Source organism: Hydra vulgaris, chromosome 15, assembly GCF_038396675.1.
Source record: "Hydra vulgaris chromosome 15, alternate assembly HydraT2T_AEP".
Classification (NCBI taxonomy): Eukaryota; Metazoa; Cnidaria; class Hydrozoa; order Anthoathecata; family Hydridae; genus Hydra; species Hydra vulgaris.
The window spans coordinates 23875969-23897852 of NC_088934.1; the positions used below are offsets into that span (position 1 = coordinate 23875969).

Sequence of the window (21884 nt, forward strand, 5' to 3'; positions counted from 1 at the left end):
AATAAAATAAACTTATAAAATTTTTTTTTTGTTTAAGCTTTTTTTGATAGCATTCGTTTTTTTATTGCGTTCGATTAATTCATTACCAAAAGGCTAACTTCCAGACACTAAACAAACGGGGTGAAAATGTCTGAGGAATAACTACTGCTCATCGGTTTTTACTCTTAGAAATAACTACTGCTTATCGGTTTTTACTCTTACGAATAACTACTGCTTATCGGTTTTTACTCTTACGAATAACTACTGCTTATCGGTTTTTACTCTTAGGAATCACAAAAGACTCCGAATAAAATAAAAGCTCACATTTTTGAAATTTGTATTTGTTAGCTTTTGTAAGACTTTTCACGCATACACGTTGTATTAGGTGTCTTAAGTGCACCTAAAATTTATTCAAAATGGATGGTATTCTATTATATAGTATTATGGGTTAGGAAGCCCTATTTTTTGATTTGAACTATTTGCGAGCGCAAATGATATTAACGTACCCGCTGGTTGAACGCATAAGGTTTATTTTTAAGGATATTTCAATTTTCATATGTATGTATGTATTTCGCCATAAATAATTTTTTTACAAAATTAAACTTTTACAAAATGTATATACACGGATGGGACAAAAAGAAGACAAATTCAGTCTTATCGCCAAACCCCTTCAAAACAAGAATAAAATAACAAAAAAAGTATTACCATTATCACAATATAATATATGCATAAAATAGATATAAATGCAAATATAAAAAATACTTTTTATATATATAAGAATTTGCTCTCAAAAACACCTTCAAAAAGAAATTGATTTTCTAATAGACATATTTGTTGAAAATGGCCACAACAAGAACATTCTAAATAATATTACTATAGACTATTTAAAAAACGGTTCAAAAAACACCACATGTCAACCATTAAATACCCAACCCTTTATAAAACTACCTTGGATACCAATTGTTGGTCCAAGACTTCGTGAAGAATTTCGAAAACAAAACATAAAGGTTATTTTCACATCAACTCCCAATTTAAAAAATATTTTTTGCAACAATAAAACTAAACTACCACTAAACATAAACCCTGGCGTATACCAGCTAAAAGTTCATGCGGTTCGATTTACATTGGTGAAACTAAAAAGAAGGTGATATCGAGATGTATTGAACACCAGAAAAACAGCTTAAAAGAAAAATGGTCTAGTTCAGGTGCAACTGAACATTCCAAAACATGCCGTGGTAAGTTTGATTGGTGGCACCCCAAAACATTATCTGTAGCCCCAGAATATCGAACTCGGAAACTCAGATAGTCACTCGAAATAAGCAAAGCTAGGGTTCGACAGGAGTTGAGAAATGGTGATGTGGTTCTCAATCGGGATGACGGTGATAACGTGACAACTAAAACCTGAGGGCCATTTTTTAATAAAATCTATTGACGTCAGTTATTTGAGGAAATTTTTTGTATTGTATTTTGGCTTTTTAGTGTTATCTTTTTAACGGTTTGTTTTTACTATAACGATTTCTTTGTAACTATCTTATTTATTATACCTGATGACGCTGATCACAATAGATCATCGAAATATCGAAATAATTATATATTATTAAAATCTATATATATTAAAAAAAAAAGTTTATACGCAGCCGTATTTATTGAATTCTACCCATATTTTAACGTATAACAAGAAAATGACTTTCAAAGATTTTTATATATATATAATTTTTTTTTTTTCAAACTTTTATTTATTAAGATTTCGAATTTAAGAATAAAGAAAAATGAGATAAAACATGAACATCAAAGAAATGTAAAGATTCAGATTAAAGTCAATAATAAATATGATCAAAAATATAGTAAATAACACGAGCGATAACTCCTATTTAAAAGTTTCAGAAGAAGTCTAGTTCGTTGTCAATTATCAAAAGTCTATTTCTTATTTTATTTCATTTTCTTATATTTATTTTATTTTTAAATACCAAAAATTCAAAAAAGTGCTATCGGATATTAAGACAACATATCAATTAGTATTGATATGTTATCACAGTTTATATCCGACAATTTTGTCTTTCTGGCACGAAGACGATATCTTGTCTGACTTAGAATGCGCTTTATTTTGAATTCCCAAAGTTCACGGGTAAAAAATTCAGTTTATGTGAAACGGTGAAAAGGATGAAAACCTTAATAACCGTCAAATGTGCATTTGTCCGTTATATGTCCGTGCAAATTGTCCGGTTACAGCAAAATGAGGAACAATTATCATTTTTTTTTATGAGGATGATTGATTTACCCTAAAATTCTCCTAAAATTTGGCAGAAAATTAGGTCCATTTTATTTTTTCTTATTTTATGCATTCAAAATAATTGACCGCATGATTACTTCAAATAAGTTTTATAATAATTCTCTTATTATAGTTTGGTTTATTAAAATTACGTTTATTATTATTTTATAGTTAACAATGTAAATTATTTGCATATTGTCAATATGGAAATAATATTGTGTATATTATTGAAACTAAATAGTCTTACACCTTTTACATAATACTCTTAAATTTTGATTTAACTAAAAAATTTCTCCTTAACAATTTAGCAGCTCATAACACTGTGACACTGTTTGTTTTTAAACTTTGGTTAAATACTTTAGTTTTTAGTTATTTCAAGCCTAAGCCAAGTATTTTGATATACTTTTCTATTGATTTCTCTTAAATATTTTGTAAAAAGAATTGCGAAAAAAAAAGCAAACAAATAACAAGCTGTTAAATTATAGCACTGCACAATACTTTTGACTGGTGCTATAATTGAAGGTTATATATAAGTATTTTAGAAGCTGTTAACATTAACAATAATAGTTTTTGTTTAATTTGTTTCAAAATATTTTTTCATTGTTTGAAAGATTTACTTTTAATTGTCAAAGCAGAAAATGATTTTTATTTTGAAAAGATTAGGAGTAAATGAATAAAACTTTAAGAACTGAAATTATGAAAAGGTTCATGCATTCTCCTAAGTAAAAAATAGGAATATAGTTAATTACTAAATTAATAAGTACTAAAATTAATCTTGATTTTTTTTTTAATTTATAAATATCTGTTTGTTTCAGTTATATATCTGTTTATTTCTGTTATTCTAAGTATATTTCTATTTTTATTTTTACTAAATAAAACTTTTCAAGAACAAAATTTGTTGGAATTTTGTTAAATACAATTTACTTTAAAATCATTAAATCAAAATTAATAAATAGTATTTTAATTGTTCTGTAAATGTTTTGTTATAAGTTTGTTAGTAATAAAAACTTTGTTTTAAGTTGGGCTGATGTTATCTTGATGATAGTGATAGTTTTAAGTTGTGTTGATGTTAGTAACACACCTTAACACAATGATGACAGTGATAATTAACTATTAAAAAGAATATTAGAAATGTTTAATTAATTTAAATAAACTAACTAGAGTTTATTACTTTAAAGAATTGTAATTGTATATATAAATAGAAAATAGCCTAAAGAGGCAAAGGATAGTTTATATATAGACCAATGAATACAAGGTTTTAAGTGTCGAACACTGAGTCTCTTGGACCTGTTAAATTAGTTTTAAAATTTAATGAGTTTAGATAATGATAAATTATTAATTTCAAAACTTGTTATTATATCACTCATTTCACTTTTATATAACAATGATCACATAATTTAACTGTTGCATTTTTGTATAATGAATTTTCTTAACTAAAATAACTTAAAACCAAAAGACAAAACAAAACAGATTCAGTTATTAAGGATATCTTTATCTAGTTCATTACCTTCTTTTTTTAAATTACACTTTTAATTTTTTTATATTATAGATAGTAAAGAATCTTGTATCTATTTGGATAATTTTTACTCAAAAAAAATGTTTGATCCAGATGCCAAACTAGATGATGAGTTGGAATTAAATCCTGATTATTATGCTATTTTAAACATTAAAAAAGATGTATGTAGTTATATATTCAATAATTATTTATATTTGTAAATGCTATGGGTATATGTATATATATATATATATATATATATATATATATATATATATATATATATATATATATATATATATATATATATATATATATATATATATGTGAACTTTATCTTTTTTCAGAAAAAAAATTTAAAAAGTGGAAAAAGTTTAAAAAGTATTTTTTTTTATGATAGAATTGAACCAAAAACCCTCAGTCGATGTAACAGCACTCTTCGCATGCCAATCTATTTGTTAGTCTATTGAAGCAGCACTCCTCCTATGTTCTACCTATTTATCAGTCAATTTATATAAATAGTAAAAAAATTAAAAAAGAAAAATTCTTTGAAAAAAAAAATGTTTTTATCTTTATTTAAAAAATTAGCGTTTCATGGTTTTTTAAAAAATGATAATATTTTGTTAATTTCCTCAATTAAATTTAATAGTTTTACATGAAGTGCACTTGATTTTGTCATTTTCAAAGCCAATGAGTCATTAAGAGCCATTTTTTAAAATAAGGTAGAATTGGGAAGATTTGCATCTTAAAATTTTTGTACATAATACTTTTATGGTTTAATAAAGGTATTTTTACTTAAAGAATATATATATATATATATATATATATATATATATATATATATATATATATATATATATATATATATATATATATATATATATATATATATATATATATATATATATATATATATATATATATATATATATATATATATATATATATATACACATATACACATTGGAGTCTTTAACGCATTATAAACATAGTTGGGTTTGCTTTTGCAGCAAACCTCCAACCATTATCATAATCACATCACATCATTGTAATGTTGTTTCTCTTTCTCTTTTCTACAAATACTATATTGGGGACTGCTCTAAAGAGCTAGCATCTTTTGTGCGATCTATTAAAATTCATTCTTGTGTTACTCGTTATTTAATTAAATCTCACCCTTTTACTGTGACTGTTCCTAAGTGCTCTAAAAAATCTTTTTTGTCCAGTTTTTTTCCTTGAACATCAGTTCTTTGGAATTCGCTTCCTTCATCTTGTTTTCCTGATTCATATAATTTTCAATATTTTAAATTGTCTGTCAATTATTATCTTGCTCTATAAACTTCATCTTTTTTCTTCCAGTAACTTTCAAATCTAATAGTGATTGCATGCAGCCTTGTTGAAAGTGAAGATGTTGATATATATATATATATATATATGCATGTATTACTAACAATTCATACCTAACGACGCAATTTTTTTCCTAATAATCTTTTTATATTAGTATTCTGAAAACATTCAGTTTCATTTTTCAGATAAGAATAAGATGAAACAAAGAATAATAAGAAAAAGATTGCTAAACCCTTAGTCGATGTAGCAGCACTTCTTAACTGCAACAGGCTAAAAGATAGTCTATTAAGTACAGAAGCCACAAAAAAAAAACTATATTTAAAAAACGCTGTTTTTTAAAGTATTAAATGAATAGTCTCTTTTAATGAAGTGATGCATACAAGTTGCATAGCTAAATAATTTACAGGTTAATGCTGCTGTTGTAAAACAATACAAGTAACTTATTTAGCCAGAGAAAAAAAAGAGATCTGATAACAGGAACTTCCAGAATCTAAAAAGAATCTAAGTATAACCCTCAGAATTAAACTTTTCGCAAACCCGGCCCCAGCAAAATTATAAGATTTAGCAGGGGTTGATAGTTTAGGCTAGAAAAAAATTATAATACTTTTTGTATTATAATTTTATATTTACATTTACTATTTATTACATACTGGCATATATTTATATATTTTTAAACTCTAATTTACTATCAACAAGATTGCAAGCAACCACTATTAAATTATGAGTTAGTTTAAAATAGAGGGCAGGTTAAAATACTAGAAAATGGTTAACTGAAGACTTTAAAAGTTGCAAGATGTATTAAAAATGAAAACACGAAGATGAGGAAGAGTTTTGATGTTCAAGGACAAAAAATTGAATTAATAAAAGTTTTAATATAGCATGAAGGGACATAAGCAGTAAAAGGATGCAACTTGTTGAATAAGAAGCCAAGTAAGAATGAGTTTTGGTTTAGGGGTTGTCCATAAATTACGTTACGCCATTTTTGATCGTTTTGGATCTCCAATACCCCTCATCGTCACAAAATCCTAACACTTAAGTAGCAAGTTTTGTATGATCTGTCACAAAACCTTTAACTCTCCTCCTCCTTATAGCGTGAAGTAATTTATGGATGAACCCGTATCGTAATACTGATGGTAGCTTGTTTGAACATTGACCATAATAGTATATGTAGAAAAAAAAGAAAGAAATGCAACCTTACAACAATGGGAGAGTGGTTCAAGCTTGGCAGATAAAGCAGGTCAAACTTGACCTGATATTAAGGCTTGACTTAATATTAAAGAGAAGGAATAGAAGCCTCCAAGCTTTTATTCCCGAAGGAATAAAAGCTTCCAAGATGCGCTTTATGCATACATATTATGGGTATAAACATCTATTTTTGCTATTTATTTAGATGTTGACAAACAATATTCTTTCATATTTATATAAGTTTTTGTATTTATACGGTGAAGTCTTTGCCAAAATAAAAGATGATCAAATGAATGTGTGGTGTGACTCTAACATGACAAGAAAAGGAGGTTAGAGAAGATTAAAGTGATTTAGGTATCAGGATGTAGAGAGGTAGAAGCTTCAGGAGAAAATGGTAGTGATAGAAGTAAGAAAACTTGAAGAGAGTGCCTTACATATTTATGAATGAGGTTTAGTTAAGAAAAGAAAATGCTCTAGATTGTTTATATTAGAGAAACAGCATAAAAGAAGAAAGCTAAAGCGTAATGATGACAACGGTGATGATGATGATGATCATGATTATGATCGTAATGATGATCTTTTTTTTTGCCTACCTAAAGCTGACCTCTAACAGTTTGAGGTTGGCAATTTATTGCAGACCTCATTATTCCTAATTCCGAGGGTTCAAGTAGCTGGTTTAACGATTTATGCTTTTTGTTAGTTTAATCTTACAACACAAGTCAACATTGATTTAGTTTAGGGTAAAATGTTTGGCAGGAAAAAATAAACCTGTACTTTTGTCAAAGACCATCTATTTAAATTCAGTAAATACACTACACCAGGTAAGATTGTGTAAAAACCCTGCATATATTAGGTATATAAGATATTATAAACCAGTGCTGTGGCTTGTGGATTTGGGCCCCCCTCCCCCTAAAACTAGCCATTATGGTCCCAATTTTTTTTTTTTTCAAAAGTAAATAAATTTTACAGATTACTTCAAAACAGCTGGGTACCTGACATTTTAATGTCGCCGTTCGTAAGACTAAATGCAATCAAATTAACGCTTAAATTCAATTAGATATATTTTATAGTTGTTAAATTGATTAGAGTTACTAGTGAAGAGTTTCTTTAACTACTGTAAATGCATTACGCAGATAATAAAAGTGCATCGCAAACCATCAAAAAAAGGGTTTGCGGCGTGTTTTCATGCTTGCAAACTCATTTATTATGCCTTCATAACTTAATGTTCTTGCAACCTCGTTCTCAATAGACAGCATTGCTAAGAAAGACAAACGTTCATCGACCATTGTTGACCTATTTAAAAATAAAAAGCTACACGTATTTATGTATAATGAAGCAAGATTATTTATACTAACCTATGAAATGTTTTAATTAGTTTTAACTTGCTGAAGCTACGTTCTGCACTTGCAACAGTAACTGGTAAAGTAAGAATGATTCGTAACGCAATAACTAGATTGGGATAAGTTTCTTGCAGCTCTTCTTTGTAGATGTAGTTTAGGAGGTCATATGCAGATTTTAGGAGAGCATTTTTTTCCTCCTTTATAACTATGACAAAACGTTTTAACTCCGATTTTAAATCCTCAGAATCTATATCAGCAAGCTTTATTTGCAAATTTTTGCAATAAGCAGACAGAGAATTTTCATTACAAGCTTTGATAAGACTCTCAGATCGTAAAGAAAGTCATAAAGCTTTGTGACAATGCTGATCTGTTCAAAACGCTCTTTTACTGATGCAATTGACATATCAATTAGTGGCAAAAAGACATCTGCTTTATACTGATGTTCAGGTTGCCAAGTGTGATCAGCACACTCATATGAATAAATCGATATTTTTTTATGTGAACGCACCATCGAAAAAACCTTTTCAATACCCAATACTTCTGCGATTTCTGATGCCTTAACACGTGCGTCAGAAAATCCATTTTCGCGATACTCATAAAGGAACGCTTTTGTTGCATTTATTTCACTAGCTAATATGTCAAGAGAGGTTGCAGAAGACTGAAGCAGTTTACTTGGTTTGTTAATTTGAAATAAAACGTCATACCAAATAATGATTGATAATAAGAAAGGCCATGTTCTAATATATTCTGTCAGCGATCGTACTTCTGTGGCTGTTGCCCCATCTCTTTTTTCTAAGGCATGTTCTTCCAATTTTTCAAGTGCCTCTAAGATTTCTTCTAAATAGAAGCGAAGTGGTTTAACACAGTTTATTCTACTTTCCTATCTGGTATCTGATTGTGGCTTGACTAAAATTGCCATGCATGATTTTAAAATTTCCCTTCGAGGAGGAGACGATGAAAAGAGCGTGTATAACCTTGAAAGAACACCAAAAAAAGAAATTGCACTGATGGATGACAATAACAAGATTGAGTGAATGGTTAGCACATGGAACATATAAGGCCTCAGGATTCATTTCCAGAAACCTTGCTTGAACACCTTTTACTTTTCCTTTCATATTAGCCCCATTATCGTAAGATTGACCTCAACAGTCTAAAATATTTATATCCCAATTTTTTGCCTGATTTAAAAATGCATTGAAAAGCCCTTTTCCAGTGGTATCATTTACTGTGAGATATCCAAAGAAATTTTCGGAAATGTTGATACCTAATCCAGGAGTACATGTTACTAATCGCAGAATAATGCTCATTTGTTCTTTGTGCGAAACGTCTGGCGTACAATCTAAAATAATAGAATAGTATTTTGCCTTTTTTACCTTAGAAAGGTTTTTGGATTCAATCTCTCTGGCTAAAAGTCTAATCAACTCTTTCTGTGTGTCATTGCTCAAGTAGTGCTCCTTGGTTTCTTTGTCCTGATTTCTTTGCAAAAGCTCATTGAGAACGGTATCATACTTAGCCAGTAATTCAAACACCCCAAGAAAGTTTCCATTGCTCTTTGAAGGCTGTGTCTGAACCACGGAATGCAAGATTTCTTGCAGAAAGAAATAAGGTAATCGAACCTCGGGAGTTAAACTTTTTTTTTCTTTTTTTTCTACATAAAAAATATTATTGCTTTTTTCACGCTTGCTTAATTTTGGTAACATCGTGTTTAAAAGGCCATGTTTTTTTATTAATAGTAACAGTAACTATATATATATATTCAATATTCTTATTATAAAAAATACAAAAAAAAAATAATTTCAAATTACAAAAAGGGCCCTAAAAATGCCGCCCCCCCCAGTTGGAGGGTGTGGGGGACCCTAGCCACGGCTCTGTTATAAACGTATGTTATTATAAATATATTACTACATATGTTACTTTAGTACATTAGTATAAGAAAAGTCAAATTGAATAAAATAAGTCGAATTAATGTTGTGAAACCTGTTTGGTATCAACTTGGTAACATCTATAATGCTCTGGTATAGATTAGGGAAAGCACAAATTTAACAGGAGCATACACTAGTCATGCACACAGAGGTTATTGCAAAAGACACTTCTAGATTTAAGTTTGTCATTTCTCTTGTTGTATGGTTGTTGTTTGATGTGTTTTTGAATATCAACTTGACTAGTAGTAAAATACCAGTAGCAACTTTGGGCAAAACAAACAAGTACACATAGTGCCATAAGATGGTGAGTAAAACATAGTCCTATAAAGTGGTAAATAAAGCATAGTGCCAAAATATGGTGAGCAAAGCATTGTGCCATAAGGTGGTGAGTAAAGGTTTTCTAAAGTTGAACTATTAAAAACATATAAATGTGTATACTACAAACACTTTTTGAACTAGCTACTCTGTCAATTAAATAAAATATTGATAGAAACATTACACTGATGGAGCTTGTTTCTACTTTTGCTGAAACAAAAGTTTTGAAATTATAAAGTCATACAATTATATGGCTATATATGTGTATATATTCTATTGTAAATGTGAATTGAAACAACAGCAGCTCAGCTAAACTTTTGATATGCTGTTGTTTGTTTAGAAGTTTTTGACTTGAGAATTTTCTTTAGTTTGTAAATAAGTGAAAGGGACACATATAAAAAAATTAAAGGTTTTAATAAAATTATAAAAATATAACAAACATTAAAGGTCTATATCAACATAAGAAAATGTTATTGAAATAGTTAGCAAGCTAAAAGTAGTTTTTTTAACATTTTTTCAAAAATATTTCATATTCATTTTTAATTTTATAACTAATTTTCAGCAGTACATGCACCATTATTGTTTATGAGCTCGAGCCAACGCTTAGACAAAAAGCATTTCATCAATATTAATATAATTCTTACACAGCAAAATTTCAATGAAATTTTGCTATGTAAGAATTAGGATTAAAAGTATATATTTCTTATTTTAAGGAATGTTTTTATATAAAGCAAAAAATATATTTTTTCTATTTAAAAAAATTTATTACTGGTAGGGCTGTTTTAAGTAATTACTAAATTATATGAGTAATTGTTTAAACGACTCAAGTACTTAAGTAAAATTATATTAAAATTTAAATAAAATTAAGTAGTTTTTTGTCAAATTAAATTAACAGAAATTTTTTATGAAAGTTTTTTTTTTTTAATAATATATATTATTTTTTAAACAAAATTAAATGATTCTCTTATTTTGTTTTGTTTTTGAGTCAATGGTAAATATAATTTTTGAAAAAAGAAGTATTGGAATTGCAGGCTTTTTAAGATATTTAGAGGCACCAAACCAGTTTGATCAAGCTAAGAAAGATTCAATTTTAGGCTATCCAAAGAAAAAAGAACTTTCAATTATAGCAAAAGATATTAACTTTTTTTTTTCATGATCATAAAGATCTTAAAGTATACAGTTGAATGTGAAGCCTCCAATGTTGAAATTCAAGAATCTTTGCAAAAAAAGATTAGGACTGAAGAACTTCACCATTTCCTGTCCCTAAACTCCAATTTAATAATTCCTACTTAAATGTTTTGAATTGCACCAAAAAAAAAGAAATGGCTTTATTTGAAGGATCAAACGACTGCCCAAAAAGCTTAAAAAGTTGCACTGTGCTTTAAAGTCTTTACCACCAGTTAAAGCAGAAAGATGCTTTAGTGCTGCTAGACTTGTGTTTCTAAGTTGAAAACATCAATGAGTGATAAAATATTATTCTCAGTTCACTAAATCTTGCATCTTATCTCAGAATTATTATTCACAATTCACTAAATCTTGCATCTTATCTCAGAAGTTAGGCTCTAGAGACCTTTGGAAAATCTTCAACAGCATCCTTAACAAGCATAGGTCTAACATTTCATCTCTCTTTAATGAGACTGATCTTATTACCTCTCCAAAGGATAAGACAGAACTATTTGCCAAGAACTTTTTTTCAAATTTGACTCTTGAATCTTATAGCTATTCTCTTCCTTCCATTCCAATTAAACAGGTTAACCCATTGTTAGACATTAAAATCACTCCAGCTTCTGTTGTCTGTTGCTAGGCATATCTCAATTAAACTCTTCTGCGGCTTGTGGTCCAGACAACATTTTTGTCATAGTTTTACAAAAGTGTTCTCCAGAACTCTCTTCAATTCTTTCTAAACTATTTAATAAATATATGACTTAGTCTTGTTTTCCTGCCTGCTGGAAAATGGCATCTTTTGTTCCAGTTTTCAAAAACTTATGTGAACATTCTGATTCTCTAATTATTATTGAAGATCAATCTTCAATCAGTCTTCTTTCTGTTATTAGCAAGGTCTTTGAGTTTTTGGTCAACAAATTTCTCACACCCTATCTTGAATCAAATAACTTACTGTCAGACAATCAATTCGGTTTTCGATCCTCTCACTCTATGGCTGACTTGCTAACTGTTGTGACTGAAAGATTTTATTGTGCATTAGAAGTCATCCTTGATGGCCAACACTCTTCTTCATTTCAAATAACTTCTGGGGTGCCTCAAGATTCTATCCTTGGTCTTGTTTTGTTTCTTATCTACATTAATGATCTTCCTGACAAACTTACATCTAAAGTAGCTCTTTTTGCTGATGACTCAACTTTATACTCCTGACTTGACAAAAAACTCTTCTCTTTTTGATTGCTTAGAACAGGCAGCCAATCTTGAATCTGATCTCAATTCTGTAACAGATTAGGGCTCACAGTGGCTTGTAAATTTTAACTCCAACAAAACTCAGTTATTTACTGCAAACAACTATCACCATACTGTCAACATTCCTATATTAATGAAAGGCAACCCTCTCACCAAGTCCTCTTCTTTACGTCTTCTTTTACTACTGACCTTTCATAGAAACCATATATATAATTGATTGCTAAATTAGTATCTGCTTAGATTGCTTCTCTTTATCGTGCTCACCATTTTCTCTCTGCTGATTCCATTCTCTACCTCTACAAATCTTTTGTTCGTCCCTGTATGGAGTACTGTTACCATATTTTGGTTGGTTCTTCTAATGATGCTTTTTTTCTCATTGACAAGGTCCAAAAATGCATGAGCTTGAGCCTCTTTCCCATCATCATAAATTTGCATCTCTTTCTACAAATACTATCATGGTTGCTGCTCAAAGAAGCTATTATCTCTAGTTCCATCAACTACAACTCATTCTTGCTTGACTTTTTTATTCAGCTAAGTCTCATTCTTTCACTGTATCTATCCCTGCATGCTCTAAAAACTTTTATTTGTCAATTTTTTTTCCCTTGCATTTCAACTCTTTGGAACTCGCTCCCATCTTTGTGTTTTCCTAACTTATACAACATTCAACTTTTCAAGTCTTTTGTCAACCTTTTCCTTGCTCTATAACTTTGTTCTTTTTTTTCTAGTAACTCCCAACTTAATAGTGGTTGTTTGCAGCCTTGTTAGGAGTGAATCAGAATTAAAAAAAAAAAAAGATTGACATATTATGTTTTTTGTGTTTTAGCTTAAAAGTTTAGTTATGTTATGATATGATTATATAGTACCAACACACAAAATATTTCATTGTTTGGAAAATAACTAAAATTACTAATAGTAACTTGAGTAATTTGAAAAAAATTACTTAAAATTTTCCCATTACTTGATCACCCCACAGTTTGCTTGGTAGGTAATTTGTTTCTTAAAACAAGAATTATATTTTTTATTTTAATAAATAAACTTCTTAACTACGGATAGTCGGTTTACAATTTTGCTGTGAATCTTAAAACAAGAAATATGTTTCTTGTTTTAATGCAGTCGTGGCGCAGTAGTTAGAGTTCTGGCTCAGAAGCAAGAGTTCCGAGGTTTGACTCTAGCTTTAGCCCAAAAGTGACATTAGTAAGGAAGGAGGTCTGAATTTCCTAGTTAAATGCTCTTATGCGTAGGGGTAGGAAATTTATTTTTTAAAACAAGAAATATATTTGTTGTTTTAACACGCCTATCCAAAAATGGTCCCAACCTCAAATTTAAGGACCAAAAAAACGACCAATGGGACATTAATCTGCAAAGTCTCAGGTATCACCAGATGTAAAAAGTAAAATCTAATCTCTATAGCCAAAGGAGAAAAACACATTTAAAGTTTTATAGCTCTTTGCACTACTGATCGCACTTGGAGCTCCGTTGTAAATCTATTTTGCTTCTTTTTCACTTTTGGGTTATGGAGTTTTCAAAAAATATCAAAAACTCTTTACATATATGTGTTGGCTATAACCTGATAAAAAATCAGCTCTTTAACACTTGTGGTTTGTGTACAGGGACCTAAAGTATAGGGTATGGCACTAAAAGCCTCTTTAAAAAGAGACAACGGATGCTTTACATATTTATTCTAACCTTATTATCGAATATGGAAGTTTCCAAGTTTAATAGAATGAAGCCTTGGCATACATCTTTTAGGCAAAAAAAATAGGAGCAAGATATTTTTTATCTGTGCAAAGATATAGCTCTTAAAGTAGGAATCTTGCCTTTGAAAAAACGGCCAAAATATAGCAGCTTTTTGTGGTTTTTATGTCTTTTAAAGATTCAAAGTTACATTAAATAACTAATCTAGTAACAATGTAATGTAACTAGTGGATATGGGATTCTATGGTTGTTAGACTTCACATTTGTACTTCTGCAAAAAGAGTGCTTTTTTTGTCCATGTTTGTATAAAAATAGGAGCAAAAAACACATAGTTAGAGACATTTTTTTTAATTGTTCTGAATTTAAAATACATAAAAACCTCTTAATGTTTTAGTTGTTAAATCCACAGGTTTGCGTTGTTGTTCTTGTGTAAAATTATTGACCAAATATTGGATATAATAACAACTTTTTTTTATATTGTAAAAATTACTTTAGAATTGTAAATTCAAAATTAATTGGTAATTTATAAAATAATTTCAGTATTAATGTTAGAATCAAGTTTTTTTTTACATATATCAAATATGTATAACATAGTTGTGCTTTTTTTCTTGTTTTAAAGTATCTCCTAAAATCTTTTATTGCTCTGACCAAGTTTGTTTCTACTGTTTACAAATCAAAAGCCACAACTTCGAAGTAATTACATTTAAGTAATTACAAAACCTGCAACTTCAAAGTAATTACAACCTAAACAACAAAAAAGATTTTTTATACACACAAGCTTGTACTAAAATTATTTTTCAAAGATCAGTTTTTAAACCACTGAAATGCCATATAAAAGAAAAACTCATCAAGATTGTCAGCAATCTGTATGCTTCTTTTGTTTTTCAAAATGTGACAGACATATTACTGATTTCATCAAGGAAAGAATACTAGATATTTATTCTGGAAATTCCATTGATTTTAAGGATGATAGAGTTCCATTAGGCATATGCAATTCCTACAGAGCGATGGTACAAAAGCATGGCAAGGGTGATAGAAACTTGCCTCTTTCCAAGCTACATGACTATAACAAAGTGATTATTAGACCAAAGACCAGAAGATTGGACTTTTGTAATTGTTTAATTTGCCAGGTTGGCCAACTAAAAGGTCATTCTACAAAGCTCATTTTTTCAACTGATCAAGATTTGAAAGAAACATCAAGTAGCTTTGATAAACTATGTTCAAACTGTCTCAATGTATTCAAAAGAGGAATAACACATGTTTGTTCACAAACCAACCAAGTTTGAAAACTTAAAGAAAACGATAGCAACTGATTCCAGAACTGCTAAAAAAATTGCATCCTCTGTAATAACTCAAAAGGTATCCTCTCCACAGGGCATAATTAGGTTGAGCAGAGAAAGTGGTAAAGCTTTAACTATTACTCCAGGTCCCTCCAGAGCTCAGTGTATATCAAGAACTTCTCTAACTACTTTGGACATGGTTTAAATTCAAATCAATACTGGTCTTTCAAAGAAAAAGATGCAAGAACTGGCTGTAACATTAAACAAGACTACAAATTCAAAAATTCAGTGTTAGAGCAATCAAAAACTCAGTGTTAGAGCAATCACTTCATCACCTCTCATCAAACTAGGTATTGATGGTGGAGGATCTTTCCTAAAGTTCAGCTTGGGTGTTATCTCCAATGGTGGATGTCGAAATGTCAAAACAATTTCAGCCTCAAATGACAAAAGCTTGCTGACTGTAAAACATGGGAAAGAAACAAGTTGCAAATGTGAAAATGTTTCAGAAACATTATGGTGGAGAGTTTGTTGGGAATGATTGTCATAAGTTTTTGAAGAACATAGATGTTTTGCAAAGAGTTGTTGAAAGCAAAAAAGCAGACCATATGGTTGGTTTTGTGAAAACATTCCAACATTTTAAGAGTGTTGTTAGCTCCTGCTTCGGAAGGACAATAAATACTGCATATGTTCAACATATTAAAGACTTTAAGAACTCATATCTTCAACTCCCAGTTCCAGTCACCCCAGAAACCCATACAGTGTTCTACCATGTTCCTGAATTTATTGCTCTAAAGGGTAGGCATTGGGCATTTTTAGTGAGCAATCAACAGAATCCTTGCATTCAATCTTCAGTGCTCAATGGGCAAGGTACAAAAGAAACCCCGATCACCCTGGTTATGGAGGCCAGTTACTGAAATATGTTATTGACTATAACAGCAAGCATCTTTGAATTAGATTATTAAAATAATTTTTTTTTTTTTAGCAGTTAAAGCAGTTGTTTATATTAAAAACTATATTAATTTATTAAGTTTACAAAATATTTATCAGAAGTATATATCTTATTTTGCAAGTACTAAATAAAAAAATATCAATAGCAATTTGAAGAAAAGGTAATTAATATCATAACACCACCATAAAGTAACTTTTTTTAAAGGAAATCATTTCATGCCTGTGTGTATGTGTTTTTTCAATGGGAGATTAAGGTTATATGGGATTTTCTTAAAACTTTAAATGTGTTTTTCTCCTTTGGCTATAGAGATTAGACTTTAATTTTTACATCTGAGACCTTGCAGATTAATGTCCCATCAGTCATTTTTTTGGTCCTTAAATTTGAAGTTGGGACCATTTTTGGATAGGTGTGTTAAAAAACAAATTTTCTTCCCCTACAAACTAGTTTGAAAAGAAATTTTACAAAAAAGTATTGTCAATCCATTTGTTGTTTAAAAATGTACACACTAAAATATAAAAGTCATCAAGGTTCAGTGTTAACAATGTTCAAAAATGTAAACACTTTAGAATGTAAACTTTTAGAATGTCATCAAAATTCAGCATTAACAATGTTTTAAAAGGTCATCAAGGTTCAGCTATCATGATTAATTCTAATAACAAATTTTTATTTAATTATAAAAAATAGGCAAACGAGGAAGAAATCAAAGCTGCATACCACAGAATGTGTGTTATATACCATCCTGATAAACATCAAGATCCAAAAAATCAACAGGTTTTATAAATAATAATTTAAATTAAGTTTAGTTAGTTTTTAATTCAAATCTTTAATAACTTTTTTTTATATGATTATTTTTTTTATTTTCTTAAAGATCGCTGTTTCTATATTCAATAAAATTCACAAGGCATACGAAGGTGAGTTTTTTATTTTATTATATAAATAAGTTTAAAAAAAAAAGTTTTCTTCCTCTTATTATTTGATTCTTAGGAACTATAACTTTTTTTTACACACTAAAAATGGCTGCAGCTAAACATTAAAAAATGTTATTTTCACTTCAAACCACTTAAAACCTAGGATCAACACTATTTTTGATACAAATCCTCTTTTTTTTAAAAATAAAGTATAAACAAATCTAAATTTGTAACTTCCCCATGCGTACCCATTATATATTTTGATATGGAGGTGTCTTATTGTATAATTCATGCAATGATCTGAAGTATGAAATATCTTTATACATAAAGTTTTGAAAAATACACATATAAAATTTATGTTGTGGAGTTTATAAAATCAGAGAGATAAATTAAAATTAGAGTCTGCTTCCTTTTCATTTTTACCTTATAAGCTGCTAAAACACTTTACATATGCTTTATTTTAACATCTGATTTTACTTATAAATGTAATCTTTTTACTATATGATTTTACTTATAAATTTAAAATGATTTTTAAATTTAAAATGTATAGAAAATTTATTCTTTTGATATTTTGTCTACACCAATTATAAATTTTCTTGGTGATTGTAAACTACCCTTTAAGTCACTTAACAGAGTCCCCAACAACATAACAAGCACTCTTTTTGTGTGATATAGCAGAAAATGTCATTTACAGATACCTGTTGGTATGGTAACATATGTTAGATATATTTTTATAATTTTTGTATTGTGAATCTACACCACCACTGAAATAAATGCAATGGTTAAAGTAAAATATTAACCTTTTATAAATGTTTTGATAATTCATGAATAAATTAGATAAAGTTTGTATCATGTTACATATGATCTGAGATGACACTTTATCTTATTTTTTCCCATAAAATACGTCACTTTAGTCTAAAAATCTAAAAAGTAAATAACAAGAGAATACAATGTTGCATGTTCCAAGTAAAACCTTGTACTGCATCTTGAATTAAAAATCTATTATTATCAGTAAAGTAATATTAAAATATGTTAACATGTGAGTACATGATTACATAACTTGCATGTTACCATGTGGTAATATACTGCTTGATTTTTGGCTAAAGATGGTCTCTTATTTTTCAAGTGTTTACAAGCTTTTTTAATAGAATCACCCACTAAAAGAGTTATTGGTACTATATCATTTGTTTTTTGTTAGCTTTTTGCAGCTAATTGAATGTTATTTCTTCAATGTTGTAGTTATTAAACAATGTAGTAAGATACTCTTTAATTGTATTGGTACCTGGGCAGTTATTGAAACTGTGCAGCATGCAAACTCAATTTGTTAAGTGACATACACCTAATGTAAAGAGATATTTGTAGTCTGCAGCTTTCAGAATTAAGGTTGGCACTCAGCAGTGCTGACCTAATTGCTGACTTAAAAGTGTTTGAGTTCAGCAAAAAATCAACGCCCTCATTTCTATGTTTAATCATAAAATCTTTGTGTTGAAATATTTTTGCCAACCTCTGACAGTTTAAAGTTGGCAATTTATTGCCAACTTTAAACTGTCAGAGGTCTGAGCCTGAGATATTTGATATTTTCAAGGTCTGAGCCTGAGATATTTGATATTTTTAATGGTAGATGTTTTACATTCTGGTGGTACACACCAAAGTATACTGAATGGTGACTTTAAGCTTTTCTGCTATGAATACGCCCCTTTGGTCTAAGTTTACGAAACTTAAAAAGCCCAATCTTGAGATCAAAGGAAATTTTAAATAGTTTTGAAAGTATATATGACAGCTCTTGAGAACACTTCTGCAACAGGTATGCTGTCCAGATCACAAGCTGTAGAAGAGTTGAAGCAGAAAATCATTTTGGATACAGAAGTTGGAGTGATACCAATGTCAAGGAATAGATAAACCTGTTTGTTGGCTATATCAGGTAGAACGCAACTAGTGGAATCAAGATGCAAGGAAAACCATGGAGAAGAATGAGGCTTGACTTAAAATTGTCGAGAGGGAATAAAAGTTTCCATGCCAACCTGAATCCGAGAAGTTATGTAAGAAGCACATTTGTCAGCAGGAAGACAAGAAATATTTCTACCCAAGGGCTATCACAAAGAAAATCACAGAAAGTGTCTTAGTCAGCTTTGAGGTAGTTTTAAGAGGTATGATGATAGGGGGATTCTGATGATCAAATAATAGTTTGAAAGAGATCAAGCCATGATCAGAAGGGTAAATGTGGAGAAACTGAGCTCTGACTACATCAGAAAGTAGACATAATCAAGTAGAGAAGGTAAATGATTCGGTTTGTCTGGAAAGCGAGTTGGAAAGTTGACTATTTGAGTTAGAGATTGAAAAAGGCAAAAGTTGTGGGCCTTAATGCCTGCAGAGTCACTGACACTAGCGCCAAGCCATTCAGTGTGATGAACAATAAAGTCGCCAACAACAACAATATTGGCTGAAGAGCCTGGTCAATTTGATCATGAATAACATTTCTGATCAAATTGACCAGGAAAAAAAGAGTGCATTCTTGCGATGAAGGAGAGCGATATAGAACAAAGAGAAAGGCTATAGAGTGAAGTAGTGCTAAACGAAAGCACATAAAAGAATAGTCTATGGATTTTAACCTGGTCTCCCTACAACTGGGTGAATTCTTACAAATGTTAATGACCAGGCCAAGCATGTCACAAATGAACTCTGCTGAACTCAAATTAGTCTCACAAAGAGCAAGTAGGTCTAGTGAACTTTGCAAGAGATAAGACTCAACAGAAGAAAAGTTCCTTTTAAGGCTATGAATATTAGTGAATGAAAGATTTAGAGAATTTGGTGATGGGTTTTTGAGTTTTTGAATGAACTTGGTGATGGGTTTTTGAATGAACTTGGTGATGGATTTTTTTAACACAGTAGCCGGATGCATTTAACATCTGCCCAAGATGAGTATTTTTATTGAGACACCATCTCTAGCCTTTATGCAACCAAGAGCCTCAAGGCAGGAAGTGCTTTAAGTTGGAGTTGGCTTCTCCTAGCCTTTGCCTGAAAGCAGATTCTACAAGGCTGGTTATACTGGATTTTAAGTTACCTGAAGCAGGATAGCCTGACCTGACAAAAATGGCTGTTATCATTCTTAGAGAAACTGAATAATAGTTGTATGTATCATCAATGTACTAACTCTCAGGAACCAATATGTAATTTGGTAAAGTTTTTTTAATACTCAGTAATTTAAGTTAATTTCAGGTTTTTTGATTTTTTTTATATAAATCTTGTTTACTTTTATAACACACTACTTTTGTTTTTGGTTTACCATATATTAAATCTGGAGAAACTTTTAAAACAAAAGTTTTTTTTGGTTTACCATATATTAAATCTGGAGAAACTTTTAAAACAAAAGTTTTTTTTGGTTTACCATATATTAAATCTGGAGAAACTTTTAAAACAAAAGTTTTTTTTGGTTTACCATATATTAAATCTGGAGAAACTTTTAAAACAAAAGTTTTGTTTGTTGCAGTGTGGATGTTATATATCTTTTTTTTGCATAGCTTACCCTGTCTTTATGAGTTACTAGTTTTAGAGAAAACAACCAAAGCCATTGATGCTTGAAGTTTTCTTTTAAAATGTGAGTCTCATTTTTATGTTTACATGAATCACTTTTAATATCTTCTTTGTCATTTTAAATTATTTTTGACATTCTGTACAAAGCTTATGACAAGATAATAAATCAAACTTCTTTAAAAGAGCAACACTGATAAAGTAATAAAAAGATAAAAATTAAATAAGTGACATTTTATCGTTTTAATAAAGTCAGTTTATTTTAAATACTTTTTAATTTGATTTTTGTTAAATTTCGTTAGTTTCTTATATGGATCGAAACAAAAACTTCCATTTATTTGAAATCTCAAATTTATTCATGTAGACCTTTTTGTGGCTATTACAAATAGTTTGAATATGATTTCACTTAAGCTCATTAGTTTTTTTAAAATTTAAATGTCAATGTTGTAGGAGAGTCTAAAATATTGTATAAAGTTGAAATTAAAAAAAAAAGCGTTTTTAAGTTTTTTAGAGCTTCAAAATTTTAACTGGAACTTTTAATAAGAAATTGTAAATGGACAACTATTTTGTCCATTTGGCATGGAATGACTCATCAATCTTTTTTTTTTTATGGGTAGCATATACATTTGTATATACTGCCAATTCAAACTGAAACCTTAGTTTATGTATTTATAAACCAGACAACAATTTGAAGTTCCTCATAATTTGTTGCCAGTTTTTCCTGGCATTACACAAATATTGCAAATTTGTATTTCTTTCAAAACAAAAAGTGCAAACTGACAATCTGTATGTATACATATATTTGTGTGTGTGTGTATGTGTGTGTGTATAGATATGTATATGTAGATACAACTATACAACTACCTTTTTAAACATATTTTTAAACAACAGTGTATTAAAATATTTTTTCTCAAGTTGCATACAATTTATTTAAAGTTTCATATATTCATAATTAATTGTCATAATAATTTTACATAATTGTCATAAGATTATTTATTATTATCATAATTTTTTTTACTTTTTAGTTCTTTCTAATCAACAAAAAAGACTCATTTATAATTTATATGGTCAAAAAGGATTAGATGCAGGATGGGAGGTAATTTATTTGTTAAAGATAATATCTTAAATCAACATATTGAAAAAAAGTTTGCATAATGTTTTAGTTAACTGTAATAGTGTACATCAAGACATAACATTTGGTACAAATTTATAATTTATACACATGATAGTGTACATATTATAAATTTTGTATATTTTCAACATTAT

General features: G+C 29.3%; 1 protein-coding gene across 1 annotated transcript in view; it reads left to right on the forward strand.

Annotated features, from left to right (window-relative positions):
- The first annotated feature begins 2192 nt into the window (after positions 1–2192).
- Positions 2193–21884, forward strand: part of LOC136072110 (dnaJ homolog subfamily C member 11-like) — a 93018-nt gene continuing 73326 nt past the window's right edge. The window contains exons 1-5 of the mRNA XM_065820437.1: positions 2193–2291; positions 3798–3925; positions 16867–16953; positions 17051–17093; positions 21644–21714. Coding sequence (XP_065676509.1) covers positions 3845–3925; positions 16867–16953; positions 17051–17093; positions 21644–21714 — 282 coding nt within the window. The 5' untranslated portion in view covers positions 2193–2291; positions 3798–3844. The remainder of the gene's footprint in view (positions 2292–3797; positions 3926–16866; positions 16954–17050; positions 17094–21643; positions 21715–21884) is intronic.